Source organism: Dendrobates tinctorius, unplaced genomic scaffold, assembly GCF_039654945.1.
Source record: "Dendrobates tinctorius isolate UK_male_01 unplaced genomic scaffold, ASM3965494v1 ptg000003l, whole genome shotgun sequence".
NCBI classification, from domain to species: domain Eukaryota; kingdom Metazoa; phylum Chordata; class Amphibia; order Anura; family Dendrobatidae; genus Dendrobates; species Dendrobates tinctorius.
In genome coordinates this window covers 87,752,672-87,767,926 of record NW_027361671.1, presented here as the reverse complement: position 1 = coordinate 87,767,926, position 15,255 = coordinate 87,752,672, and the positions used below count along the sequence as shown (strand labels likewise).

General features: G+C 46.2%; 1 protein-coding gene across 2 annotated transcripts in view; it reads left to right on the top strand.

Annotated features, from left to right (window-relative positions):
• CCDC60 (coiled-coil domain containing 60) overlaps positions 1–15,255 on the top strand; it is a 290,651-nt gene that overhangs the window by 158,293 nt on the left and 117,103 nt on the right. For both annotated transcript variants that reach the window (XM_073559162.1, XM_073559232.1), the window contains exons 4-5: positions 3,669–3,869; positions 4,477–4,590. In XM_073559162.1, coding sequence (XP_073415263.1) covers positions 3,669–3,869; positions 4,477–4,590 — 315 coding nt within the window. The remainder of the gene's footprint in view (positions 1–3,668; positions 3,870–4,476; positions 4,591–15,255) is intronic.

Genomic DNA, 15,255 nt, shown 5'->3' with positions numbered 1-15,255 from the left:
ACCACCAATCGGAGTTGAGGGGGCATGAAAAAATCACGCCTGCGTCCCTGAGTTCTGAGTCGCCAACGAGGTCGCTCGTCGTTGTTATGGCGTCAAACACAGCGATGCATGCTGGCCAGCGGGACACCAATGATCAAAAAATGGCCTAGGACATTCGAGCATGATCAGCGATATCGCAGCGGGGGGCAGGTCGCCACTATGTGTCACACGTAGCGAAATCGCTGGCGAGGTCACTGTTGAGTCACAAAACCTGTGACATTTCAGCGATCTCGCTAACCATCTCGCTATGTGTGAAGTACCCTTTAGAGTAGTGAGGGAATGATAGGGACTTTTTAATTAAAGTAAATTAGAAGGAGATTACATTATCACATTAGATAGGCATTTAGGAGTCAAATAGATTTTCGTTTCGGACCAACCCTTTAATGAAAGCTTTATTAAAAGCTTTTCGCTTTACAATTGGGTAGCAAATATATATAAAAAAAAAAAAAATACTGTAACCTTTAAGATTAGAGTTCACTGCTATGTGGCCCACCTGGATGATGATCGTGACCTTTAAAATCTATTGACTGAAACAGTGGACTTTGCAATATCATGACTCATTTGCTGGATTTGTTCCCTGTATCTACTGTAGACAGGCAGCTGGACAAGTCCAGAAAGGAGTGTATGTATCTCCGAGGTTCCGGACCTCCGTGTTGCGTGTTATCAAAACTCTAAAGAAGGCTCCATCACTGATTAAGTGCCGAGAGGCTTGATAAATGGAGCAGCAACTGTCTTCTGACCTGGGACCAGGGACTCCTTCTCTGTCCCTAACACTAGGGTTGCCCTAGCTCGCCCTACTCCCTGGGATACTTTCAAATATGAAGATGCCAGAGTCTTCGCCCTTTCCTTATCTCCTGAGTTAACCATCCGTCTGTTCTCTTCCCCCTCCCAGGGAAGAGGGGGATCTACTGTGCACTGTAGTACACCAACCCGATAAGGCAACACAAGCAAGGGTTAACAGAAAACTCCAGGCATACAAAATATTCACTCACATGTAACAGAGGAATGCACCAGGGTGTGAAGGTAGGGGAATAAACCAAAATAGAGGATAAGGAATTACAATGCATACAAACCAAGCAACAGTCACTAATAAATCCTCCAACTCTCCTCATATGAACGCCTCTCCCTCTGTTAGCCATGCAGCAATAAAGTCAGCTTTGACAAGGATTTTGTCAGGAACACTGCACTTGCTCACTGAGCCAGTGCGCGTGTCCTGAGTTGAACAAACTATGCTCAAAGATACCTACAGAGCGGGGCGGCAGAGGTGGAGATGCATTCTTCAGGTAAACAGGATCTGAAGCACGTGACTGCTGTGGAGTGTCTGGGGGCGCAGACAAGCCCCGGAGCTCTGGAGAGTGGTGCTTGGGCTAGAGATGCCCAGAGAGTAATCGGGCAGGCGTGGGTCTAAGCCAGGATATGGCACGGTACAGGAGGGGCAAGACAGGGACGTAGTCAGTCACAAAGCAGAGTCTGGAAACCTGAGATAGCAGCATGGTACAGGCAGGAGCAATGGAACGGAAGGTCAGGAACAGGCAAAGGTCATAACAGAGAGGCAAAACAAGTTCAGAGGCAGGCAGCAATATCAGAAACAGGAATGGACCCGGTCATACACGAGCAAACATACACAGGCCGGCAGTATCCACAGATACACAGAGGTCAGGAATTAAGCCAAGGTCAAAAGTATCCCTGAAAAATGACAGATCCCAAATGAGGCTACTTAAAGCTCTCCCAGAACCAGAGATTTGTATTGGAGCCCAGATTATAAAGGGAAAAGGATTGTCTAACCGAGCTCAGCTGTGAGCACAGGGATTCCCAACATGGCTGATTAACCCCTGTTCTGCCAGAAGAAATAAACACATTTAAAATGAAGGAGTAGTGCTTCTTCTTAGCGCCGGAGTAGGAGCAATCAAACGCTGTGGTCTTCTGGCGCCACAATGTCGCGGTAACCCCGTGACAACTATTTATATTGTGCTACATTTTGGCTGAATATAGTCTTCTTTGTTTTCTTGTGGGAGTTTGAAAGACACTGTATGTTTACTGGCTCAGAATTTTACAATTAATATTTAGATTGTATCCCTTACAAGCTAATAGCTACAGATATGGGTGGAGCAGGAAGTGTTGTCACATGGAGAATTTCTCACAACCTCACATGTTTTTCCTCGGTGCCGGTGCATTATAAGTTTTCATCAGTTCCAAACTCAAAATTGTGCTTGAAGACAAGATTGTTTCTGAAGTCATTTGTATGCAAATATTTACCATGTCACTTTTTATCCACAACCATAAGAGATATATACACAGGAATGCAAAAAAAATAAATTTTGCCCCAAGGCAATGAAAGTAATTTGAATTTTGAGATACTACCATGAGAAGATAAGCAACCTGGTGAAAAGAAAAAAAATGATGAGATATTATTTTAGGTGGAGGAATTAGCCGTAAGATAGGGCATTAAAAAAATGAAATGGATTGACTGCATATTTTATATTGTCACAGATAAGAGGGGAGTGACAAGATAAATGCATGCAAATGCGATTAAGGTTTAAGCAGCTCGTGTATTAATGTACTGTCTGTTTAATAGAAAAACTTCCATGGTCCATTATATTAATTTTGTAATTTGCATTCCTTTAAAAGTACAGATTTGAGGTGCTTTTTATTCTGAGACTACTAATGGGTACAATTATTAAATGGATCATCCAGGTTTAAAATGAAAAAAACTTAAAAATATGTGCATTCACTTGTGCCTAGAGCTGGATCTGTGATTGCCATTTGCTCCAACCAAATGAGTAGAGAAGAGCTAAAACTCTAGAGTTGTCCCACTGCCATTAGTGACGCTGTTTTTGTGTTCAATTTTGTTTTAAGGCTGGACATCCCCTTAAAGGGAACCTGTCACCAGATTTGGCGGGTACGAGTTACGGCCATCACTTTTCAGGGCTGATATACAGTATTCTATAATGCTGTATATCTGCCCCCATCCCGACCTGTAAGAGAAGAGCTTTTATTATACGCACCTGGAAGCGGTCCGGTCCAAGGTGTGTCACTGGTCTTGGTCCAGGACCTCGCATCTTCTTTCAACACTGTCCTCCTGCTTGCATTTTGTGGATGACGCGTCCCTGTGTCATCCACACAATCTCCTCGACATCGTGCTCCTACGCAGGCGTGCTTCTCTCAGTGCGCAGGTGTCGGGAAAGGTCAGAGAGCCCCGGCACCTCAGCACGGCAGTACTTTGCTCTGCCCTCATCAGGACAGAGAAGTACCCCTGCTCTGATGCCGAGGAGACTTCTGCGGAAGACATAGGGACATATCGTCCACATGAACCAAGAAGGAGATCAGCTTCAAAAGATAAGAGGTGCCAGACCAAGACGAGTGACACCCCTTGGACTGGACTGCCCTACAGGTGAGAATAATAAGTTATTCTTCTTACAGGTCAGGTTGGGGTCAGATATACAGCATCTATAACAAACAGGCTATCCATGCCTGTGTTGTGCCTGTTAAACATGCAGCCACAGCGACTCGAACATAGTATTCAAGCACTCCGAAGATCCTTTATTAGCACATGAGCGTGTACTCATTTATGCTGAGATTTTTATGTAGACATCATCATGGCTTACCTGCTATTGTTGTTTGATTGGCAGGAAGTTGATCTGTAGTGTAAAGCAAGGACGAAGTTACTTTTGCATTCTCCAGCAAGAGGAGGAAGGGAAGAAATTGGAAGCGCAACAGAAAAAACATCTTCTGCAGGAGAAGTACCGAACTGAACCACAGCCCTTCAGGGACTCTTGTGAGGATGACTCAGGGCATGATGAAGGAATCAGTAAAGCAGATAATAAGACAAGGTGAGCCTATTTTTTTTGTCTTCTAGTCAGTATCCCATGTCAAGACAAACAATGTCAGTTGTAATGGCTCAGAAGTTTTAAAGTATATTGCAAATGAGCCATAAAATACTAGCAAAAAAGGGTATTCATATATTAGGTCTCCAGAGTCTTATTTATGGGCAGGCTGTGAATTTTAGCTGAATCTCTGCACCTCTCCAAGTTCACGTGCTGCTAATGCTCCTAGTTTAGCAGGTTGTGTTATGCCGCTTTTATCACCTTTCTGCACTGGGCTGTGTAAACAGATGGGGAAACAAGCTGTTAGGAAGTTTGCCGTGTCGGTGCTGGAGGGAAATGCTTATCCTATAAATGCATTATGTCTTTTTTTTTTTTTTTTTGCCTATTTCTGATATCTTCAAGTTACAGACCCATCTTAAAGACATTTTTTTAAATTGATCTCTAAGTTTGTTTTTATATATGGCAGCAAAGTAACGTTCCCAAAGCTCGCGTCACCTGTTGGACTGGAGATACGTCCGTGTCATACAACTATCTGCGGGGCATCGTAGGTGTGTTAGTTGTGAGTTTTACATATTATATTATACTAACTTGGATGATGTGTTTCTCCCTCCAGGTTCTTTCTCACAGAGATTGGAGAACAGCAGAAAAAAGAGAAGAGCGCAGTGAGGCGTCCATTCACGCCTGTACACAACAGTCTGTTTTCCAAGCAAGTCCTTGATGTAGATCCGTACGTTCAGTTCCTATAATTATTTTCAGTGTGTTTATATTTTTAAGCCTAAAAGGCATTTGTGTCTATGCGGATCAGACTCTTATTTTTTCAGTATTGTACAGATAAACACAACTTCAAACAAATCATTATGCGCCTGCAGAAATCCCTGGGCAGTGTATATATACTTTGTAGAATTCTACTATTTTAGTGTTTTATTTTATGGTTGTGGTGGTTGTTGGCAGCTGTGGTTTTTGTTTTCACTGCTTGATCTTGGTACTATAAAATGAGGTATCATAGAGACAGGGAGTTGGATTTATTGTGCAATATGTCAATTTTCAAGACTAATTGTATTAGCAACAATGGTATAAGCGTCATAGACACAAATAACAATTTTTAATTGTGTCAGTAAAGGGGGTGTGATATCACCCATAAAGCCGAATCTGCCCAAGATTACGTCAAGTTTTTCTGCTTTTATACAAAAAGATTAAAAAATAGCCAACATCCTAGTGTTGATGGCACATGACTTATCGATTTGGACAGGACCTTAATCCTTAAAGGGAACCTGTCACCCCCCCAGGCGTTTTTAAGTAAAAGAGCCACCTTGTGCAGCACTACATGCAAAAGAAGACCCCGGGTGCCAACTCCAGGTTCCCATACTTTGCACTAAATGGGGACTTGCTATATCAGGTAAGCTGGGGTGGAGGGATGTATTGGAGCAACTGGTAGTACAGGACCCTGTAGGTATAGAGTGATAGACATGGCCCACTGTCATGTGTTGTGTGGTCATCTGGGCGTAGACAAAACCCAAGAGCTGATTCTTCAAAGATTCTACTGGCTCAAAATTCACTGAGAGATATCACCAGAATAGCCGGAGAACTGATCCATATCTTTTCCCTGACCGGCCTGCCAAAGGAGATCTTGATGGACCAAGGAATCCCATTCATGTTCAAAATGATGAGAGAGTTGTGTAGGGCCCTCCAGATTACGCAACTCAGAATTTCAGTTTATCATCTGCAATCAGACAGCCTGGTGGAGACTTTTAATAAAACCCTAAAAGCCATGCTCAAAAAAGTCGTTGAGAAGGATGGTCGAGACTGAGACTGCCTACTCCCATATCTGCTGTTTTCCAATAGGGAAGTTCCACAGGCCTTTATGGGGTTCTTTCTGTTTGGCTGGTACCCTCAGGGTCTCCTGGATGTTGCAAAGGAGACCTGGGAAGCAGAATTTACAACCCAACGGATCATCAACGAGCATGTGGCCCGGAAGCAGGAGAGAATTGCAAGGCTGAGACCTGTTTTCAGAGTTGCCTGGATGTATCCAGTCCATGGAGCTTGAAGTTCTGTGGAACCGGATGTGCGGGTAAACCTTAAGCCATATCGAATTCCTGAAGTCCGCCATGACGTGATTTCAAAGGAGGTGAGAAGAATGTTGAACCTGGGCATCATCAAAGAGTCAAATAGCGGCTGGTCCAATCCCATTGTCCTTGTGCCGAAACCAGAATGGCAGTTTTGTAATAATTATTGTAAGCTGAATGAGGTGTCCAAGTTCAATGCGTATTCAATACCCTGGGTCGATGAGCTTATTGAGACAGGGTCAGCAACGTACATCACCACGCTTGACCTAACGAACTTAGGTACTGGCAAATCCCCAAGTCCCAAACGGTCAAAGAGAAGACTGCCTTCGCTAAGCCTGACGAGTGTTTCCAATACACCAGGATGCCTTTTCGTCTGTGATGAGCCCCAACCAATTTTCAGAGTGCCATGGACTGGGTCCTTGCTCTTCCCAAGAAAAGTTGCAAGTTACGTAGACGATATTGTGATATTCAGCTCAGATTGGGAAAATGTCATGGTTTATTCAGAATGCTGGGCAGACGGTGTAGGGGTTAATTGGTAAAGCCTCCTTCTGGGTCTGGGGAGGGTTTTTATAGCTTCAGGTGAGGACCCTCCCCTGTCGTTTATACTCCTAGTTTGAGTGTGTCCGACCCTGCTCCGTTTGTGCTCTCGCCTGTCCTGGTACGATTGTTTGGTGTATGATCTGGTTTGGCCTCGGTTTACGTCTCTTTGATTCTGATTTTGTACTTGTGTGTCCATCTCGTGTATGACCCCTGGCTTTGTCCTGACCTCCCTGTGATCGCCCCTCTAGTACTTCTGCCTCCATCCCGTGTGTGACCCTCTGCTACGCCTGACTATTCTCTGACTCACGATTCTGTACCTCGTTTGCCCATACTGTGTATGACCTCCGTTTTGCCCGACTTTGAGTTTTCTACCATCTCTGAAAGCAGGATGCTAAGCCCCGCCCCCTTGCTGTCACATGACCGTAGGTCCTGTGCCTGCTTGCTAAAGCTTAAGCGTTCAAGTCCTGTGCATCTGTACTTTTCGGCTTTTCCTGTCCCCGGGGCCCCTACAGTACGGGTGAGTCCCTTCTCAGCAGAGGCTGCACGCCGGCGCTGTCAGGAGCCTGATATTATAAACAACCAATACAGTTTTTTTTTCTCTCTTTCCTCTGCTCCCTCTGAACGAAAGGTGGTGTCTGTGTGGCTGGATCCGCTGTAATCATGGATCCTATGCAGGCTCTATCTGAGCAGGTAAAGCAGCTTTCTCAGATGTTCCAAATATTAAATGTGGAACAACGTTCTATGGCTCATACCCAGCAACAGCTGGTCAACACTGTACAGGGGGCTATAGGTCCCGAGAATAGGGATGTGTCCCTTCTCCAGAATCTCCAGTTAAATTACCCGACTCCTTTTCTGGGGACAAAAGGGAGTTCAGGGCCTTTCGAGAGGGATGTAAATTATTCTTTTCCCTGAGATCTCGTTCGTCCGGGGGAGAATTCCAAAGGGTAGGGGTAGTTATTTCCCTGCTGCGGGGTGCCCCACAAGCCTGGGCATTTTCTCTAGCACCTACAGCCCCTGAACGCATGACTGTGGATGCATTTTTTCATGCTTTGGGCCGCATTTATGACGAGCCTGACAGGGTTCGCTTGGCGGAGGACATTGTGATGAGTGCACGTCAGGGTCGGCACTCTGCGGAGTGGTTTTGTTCGGAGTTTCGACGGTGGTCGGCCGAGGTCTCCTGGGATGATGGTGCTCTCAGGGGGCTATTTCGTAGGGGCCTGTCGGAATGCCTTCAGGACGCTCTGGCCCTGCACCCACCTCCTGATGCTCTGGAAGAAGCCATGACCCAAGCGGTGCGAATGGATCGCCGGCTGAGAGCCAGAGGAGTGATGCATTCTGAAACTTCCTTGTTCTCTGGAAGTAAAGAAGTGGAGGCCAGTCCTATGCCTTTGGAAATTGGCACCACCTCGATCAGAGAGAAAGAAAGGAGGCGCCGCCGTGAAAGGCAATTGTGTTTCTACTGCGAGGAGTCAGGACATTGGAGAAGAGACTGCCCATCCTGTCCTGCGATTTCCAAGCCGTCGGGAAACTACTAGGTCTGGGTAGTGATCGAGGAGGCTGCCCAGACCCTCAGGTACTTTTTTCCTCATGCTCTAAGTTTTTGCTGAATGTCAAACTGGTAGTAGACAACTGTCGCTTTATTTCTACAGCCTTGGTGGACTGCGGTTCATCCCTTAACTTGATCAGTTCCAGTACCGTCTCCGGGGTCAAGATAGGGACAGTCAGGTTGGAGACCCCTCTGAAAATCGTGGCTATTGACTCTTCCCCTATCACCCATTCAGGGATTCGTTATGTTACCAACAATTTTATTTTACATGTGGGTTCCTCCCATATTGAGGAGATGAGATGTTTTGTTATGGACAATCTGCCCGAAGGGCTGGTATTGGGTATTCCGTGGCTCCAACGGCACAACCCAGTTATTGATTGGGAGAGAAGAGTAATCGTTAAGTGGGGTCCAAAATGTATTGACTGCTCTTATAAACCTGTCTCTGAGTCTTCTGTCTGTCTGGAGGGTATTCCGGAATACCTGAAGGAGTTTGAGGACATGTTCTCCGAAAGCGAGGCTGAGGTTTTACCCCCACATAGGTCATTCGACTGCACTATTGACCTGATCCCAGGGTCCAAATTGCCCAAAGCCCGTTTATTTAATTTGTTGGGACCTGAGCGTCTGGCTATGAAAGATTATATAACGGAAAGTCTCCATAAGGGGCATATTAGACCTTCAGTCTCTCCGATATCAGCAGGATTTTTCTTTGTCAAAAAGAAAAATGGTGGCCTGCACCCCTGCCTTGACTTCCAAGAACTCAACAAGATTACCGTCAAAAATGCATATCCCTTACCCTTGATCCCAGATTTGTGCAACCAACTCTCGGGGGCAAAATGGTTTTCCAAATTGGATCTCAGGGGGGCTTATAATTTGATAAGGGTCAAAGAGGGGGATGAATGGAAAACGGCTTTCCTCGCTACGGAGGGGTTATTTGAGAACCTAGTGATGCCGTTTGGTCTCGCTAACGCACCATCAGTTTTTCAGAACTTCATCAATGTGGTGTTTGCAGACATGATTGGCCGCTTTGTTGTTATTTACCTGGACGATATTTTGATCTACTCGACTGACAAACACTCTCATTTGGTACATGTGAAAACTGTTCTTCAGAGACTCAGGGAGAATCAATTGTTTGTCAAATTGGAAAAGTGTACATTTTTTGTCCAGGAGTTGACCTTTTTAGGACTTATTATTTCTCCACAGGGGTTTCGGATGGATCCCAAGAAGGTGCAGGCCATTGCAGAGTGGGTTCAACCCCAGGACCTAAAAGGGCTGCAGCGCTTCTTGGGATTCGCTAATTATTATCGAAAGTTTATTACAGGCTTTTCACAAATAGTAAAGCCCCTCACCAACCTCACATGTAAAGGGGCCGATATCAAAAATTGGTCTCTCCCGGCTAAACAATCCTTTTTGGTTTTGAAGAATTGTTTGATGTCTGCTCCGATACTGGTGCAACCTGACCCATCCTTACCATTTGTTGTGGAAGTTGATGCTTCCGAGGTGGGGGTGGGAGCGGTTTTGTCTCAAGGGCCAGCTACTTTGACTAATCTTAGACCTTGTGCATTTTTCTCCAAAAAATTCTCTCCGGCAGAGAGAAATTATGATGTTGGGAATAGAGAGCTCCTAGCAATTAAGTTGGCATTTGAAGAATGGAGGAATTTTTTGGAAGCGGCAGAGCATCCATTTACGGTTTTCATGTCATGGATCACAAAAATCTGGAGTACATTAAGTCAGTGAAAAGGTTGACTCCCAGACAGGCTCGGTGGTCACTTTTTTTTTCTCGGTTCCAGTTTTCTAATACTTTCCGGCCTGGATCTAAGAACGTAAAGGCAGATGCTCTATCACGAAGTTTTGAACCATTGTCTGCCCCCAATCCACCGTCATCCATTCTTCAACCCGGGCTGGTTATAGCAGAGCTATCGTCGGAGCTGGAGCGGGAGATTGTGGGGCTCAATCTTTAGCTCCAAGGTCCAAACCTGCTCATTGATTGTTTGTACCACAGCATTTACGTTCTGATCTCTTACGACAATTTCACGACTCGAAGTTGGGAGCTCACCCAGGTATTGCAGCCACATGTGAGGCAGTGAAGAGACTTTTTTGGTGGCCGTTAATGTCTGCAGAAATTAAGAATCATGTCACAGCCTGTGGGGTTTGCGCCCGTTCAAAGAACTCTCATTGCCAGCCGGCCGGGGAATTGGTACCTTTGCCTACTCCTAGAAGACCTTGGACTCATCTGTCCATGGACTTCATCACCAATCTCCCTCCATTCCGGGGTAACATGGTAGTTTGGGTAATTGTGGATAGATTTTCTAAAATGGCACACTTCGTACCCATGGCCAAGTTACCGTCAGCTGAGGTTCTTTCGAAACACTTTCTTTCCCAAATCGTTCGTCTCCATGGTGTACCTACGAATATTTTATCTGATAGGGGGACACAATTTGTAGCAAAATTCTGGCAGGCTTTTTGCAGGAAGTTGGGGATTTCTTTATCTTTTTCCTCAGCCTACCACCCAGAGAGCAATGGACAAACAGAGCGCCCCAATCAGTCATTGGAACAGATCCTCCGGTGTTTGTCTTCGACGTTGCAGGATGACTGGTGTGACGTGTTGCCGTTGGCGGAGTTCGCCTTTAACAACCGAATTAACCAATCCACGGGTAGGTCACCTTTTTTGTTAATTGTGGATTAAATCCTCATTTTGGTGAGTTTTCACGCCTGGATTCAAACTGTCCGGGGGCCGAAGATTCGGTCAGCAGAATGAGTGAGCTTTGGTTAAAAGTTCGAGCAAGCATTGGCAAAGCACAAGAAAGATACAAACACTTTGCTGATAGTAAAAGGAACCCGGGTCAGACTCTACATTGTGGGGACAAGGTATGGCTCTCGACACGAAACATAAGCTTGAAACTGTCTTCCGCCAAGTTGGGGCCCAAATTCATTGGTCCCTATGTGATAACAGAAGTGATCAACCCGGTGGCTTATCGCTTGCTCCTCCCATCATCTTTGAAATTGCATAACGTGTTCCATAGATCCTTACTCAAACCTGTAGGTTCGGTGGTACAGGAACCCTCATCGTTACCGCCTCCAGTATTGGTGGACGGTCACATGGAATTTGAAGTACAAAACATTGTGCAGTCGCGATGGGTTCGCGGTTCACTGCAGTATCTCGTCCATTGGAAGGGTTATGGTCCGGAGGATCGATCATGGGTACCGGCCAGGTTGGTGCACGTGGACCGCCTGTTCAGAGCGTACCATGCTCGATATCCGGAGAGGCCTGGGGGTCCTGAGGCCCCCCGTTGAAGGAGGGGTACTGTCATGGTTTATTCAGAATGCTGGGCAGGCGGTGTAGGGGTTCATTGGTAGAGCCTCCTTCTGGGTCTGGGGAGGGTTTTTATAGCTTCAGGTGAGGACCCTCCCCTGTCATTTATACTCCTAGTTTGAGTGTGTCCGACCCTGCTCCGCTTGTGCTCTCGCCTGTCCTGGTACAATTGTTTGGTGTATGATCTGGCTTGGCCTCGGTTTACGTCTCTTGGATTCTGATTTTGTACTTGTGTGTCCATCTCGTGTATCACCCCTGGCTTTGTCCTGACCTCCCTGTGATCGCCCATCTGGTACTTCTGCCTCCATCCCGTGTGTGACCCTCTGCTACGCCTGACTATTCTCTGACTCACGATTCTGTACCTCGTTTGCCCGTACTGTGTATCACCTCCGTTTTGCCCAACTCTGAGTTTTCTCCCATCTCTGAAAGCAGGATGCTAAGCCCCGCCCCCTTGCTGTCACATGACCGTAGGTCCTGTGCCTGCTTGCTAAAGCTTCAGCGTTCAGGTCCCGTGCATCTGTACTTTCCAGCTATTCCTGTCCCTGGGGCCCCTACAGTATGGGTGAGTCCCTGCTCAGCGGAGGCTGCACGCCGGCGCTGTCAGGAGCCTGATAAAAAATCATCTGCAGAAGATCCAGGTGGTACTGGATGCGCTGAAGAAGGCAGGGTGTTGTGAACTCATTTTCTGGTCTGCCTCTGCTTTCTGGTGAAAGAGCCGGTTGTGTTGACAGAGGAGTCGTGAGTTCTCTTTCCGGGCTCCCTCTGCTGGTGGCAGGAGGTAATGAAGCTGATCTAATCAACAGAGAACTGCCACCTGATAATGAGGATGAGAATTGGACATCTGGAGTCTCAGACTGGATTTAAGACAGCCTACTCCCTTTTCCCATGCTGGTGATTTTTTCCTGCCTCCTGAGGTTCTAGTTTCCAGTTCAGCTCCTGCCTTCTCAGGCTAAGTGTTCTCTGCTATTGTTCACACTTGTTTTGGTTTGGTCTATTCAGTTTTTGTGTGGTTAGCCAGCCCCGGCTGGGGCTGTGCTGACTTTCCTTTCCTATGTCTCTGCACGTGCCAGTTTGCTTTTTGTCCCTTATTAGATTGGCCTATTTTTTGCTCTGTTCTCAGAATATGCCAGAGTGCTGATATAGTGGGAGAAGTCTAGTGACTTAAGGGTTCTTTTTGCTATCAGAAGTGTTGGACATTTTTGGCAGGGTTTTTGGCATGATTGCAGACAGTATCTTTCCTTTCCTGTCCTTTCTAGTTAGTGTGGGACCCATCGTTTGCTCAGCCTATTTTCCTACCTGTGTTTGTGCTTTCATCTTGTCTCACCGTCAATACATGTGTGGGGGCTGTCTATTCCTTTGGGGTCTGCTCCGGGGCAGTTTAGATTTCCCCTTTTCTTGCTTTAGGCTTATTTAGTCCTCCGGCTGTATCGAGGCATCTAGAATCATCGTAGGTACGCTCCACGGCTATTTCTAGCTGTGTGGTTAGGATCAGGGGTCTGCAATCCGTTTAGTTACCAACCTCTCTGGTTTTCTGTCACTTAGCTTGGTTTTGTTTTTCTCCTCGGTGACCCAATCATAGCTGCAGGGTTTACCATAAACCCAAAGAAGTCCCCCATGGGGAAGGAGGAGTCAAATACTTAGGCAATATTGTTGGTAGGGGCGAAATCAAGCCATAAAAGAACAAAGTGGAGGCTATCCAAAATGAGCCGCAACCATTCTCCAAGAAACAGGTTAGGGCGTTTCTGTTTCTGGGAATTGTGGGATACTATTGACGGTTCATTCCAAATTTCGCAATGAGAGCCGCACCCCTGACCAACCTCCTTAAGGGCACAAAGTCATTGATGGCTAAGTGAACTTCGGAAGCGGAGGTGGCTTTCCAGAAGTTGATGCTAGCCCTGTGTAAACAGCCGGTCTTGATCGCGTAAGACTTCAAGAAGTGGTCCAGACAGGCACTTCAGAGGTCGGGTTGGGAGCCGTCTTGCCACAAGAAATAAAAGGGGAGTAGCATCCACTTATATACGTAAGTAGGAAACTCTCCTCCTGTGAAAAGAAATATGCCATCATGGAAAAATAATGCTTAGCCATCAAATGGGCAATTGACACTTTGAATTAATACCTGTTAGGCAGAAAGTTCAGGTTAGTGTCATACCATGTGCCCCTGAGATGGATCAGGGAAAGCAGCGGGAAGAATACCCAGGTGACTAGGTGGTTTCTGGCACTCCAGGACTTCTGCTTCCATGTGGAGCATAGTCCAGGAAAACTACACACTAATGCAGATGCCCTGTAGAGGCTTTTCTGTTTAATGACTGAAGGTGCGAAAACCCCTGGCTTTAGGCAGAGGGGGGATATGTAAGAGGGTCACTGATAAAATACTGGAAGAGAGGTTATTAACTTCAGTGAAAGAAACCTGGAAGTTTGCTCCAGCATGTCATGTTCAGAGAGAGGCTAGGCTGGGGTCACACTGCGTTAATGCAGTCTGTTTAACGGATTGCGTTACACTGCGGCATAACGCTATGTAACGCAGTCGGTTAACGCTGCCATTAACTCCCATTAGGAGCACATCGCTAGCACATTTTTAATAAACCAGTTGAAGATTTATGTCAGGAACACCGCACCGAACTTGCTCACTGAGCCAGTGCGTGTGTCCTGAGTAAAGCGAACAGTGCTCAAAGATACCTGTGGAGCATGCAGCAGCCGAGTAGATGCGTACTTCAGAGCCGCAGGACCTGAAGTATGTGACTGCTAGGGGCGTGGCCTAAACTCCACAGAGCTAGGGGCTGCAAGACAACTCCTAGCAGGGTAACTGCGAGACAAAGTTACCAGGGGGCATAGACAGGGAGAATAGTCAAGACGTAGCCAGTGAGTCACACACAGAGATAGCTGCAAAGGTACAAGAGGGGCGAGCAGAGAGTAGTCAGGTCACAGGCAATGAGTCATTTACAGAGATAATAACGCAGTACAAAATCAACAGGCAAACTCACAACGGGAAACAACCGGGTCAGAACCATATAAACAAGCTATAGCAACAAACAGGCACACAGGGGTCAGCACACTAGGCCAAAGGCAAAAGTATAACTGGCAGGGATTGAAGCTTCCCAGCGGTTTAAGAAGCTCTCCCAGAACCAGAAAGAGGCCACAATCATTAACCCCAGGTGTGCAGGTCAAAACCTGCACCGAGCCCCAGACATTAACCCCAGGTGTGCAGCTCAAAAACCTGCACTGGGATCATGACAATTTAAAGGAACAGTATTCCTCTGAGTACCTCGTTAAACAGCCAAGTTAGCCAAAATTTCCACATCCACACCAAGAAGATGAAGGTCACAGCTGCAAAAAATGTTCTAAAAAGGCAGTGAATGTCTGGAAAATCATTTTCTCTAGTTCAAAGTTTACTTTACCTCTTACTAAAGTGGTACCGAATGAGGCATACACATCTCTCTGGTGTACTCAGCGTGAGATGCTTGACAGATGATGTATTCTGATTTGTCCATGTCCACTTTTTGAAAGCGAGCTAAAAAAGAAGATGATTATGCTGGAAGACGTGTGATTTTGGTCAGTAAGGAGGTGATGTCATGTACAGATAGGTATATATGCATGTCATCGGCATAGTGATGATATTGCAAACCGTGCCATTACATCATCTGGCCAAAGCTGAAGGTGTAGATGGAGAAGAGTAGGGGTCCTAGAATAGAGATTTGTGGAACACCGAAAGACAGGTGTCGAAGTGAGAAGGTGGTGTGGTAGAGGGAGACAATGAATGATCCCCTACCAGTCGTCTTGTTTTTTAAATACTCTGCCGATAACCCCAAAAAGGACATTTGCACCACCCGCCATGGCCGCATCTGCAGGAGTAGTAAAACTACCAGCCTTACCACCACCAGCATGATCAGGCATATGGAACCAAAGCAACAGACTTTGTTGGTTGAACACCAGGCT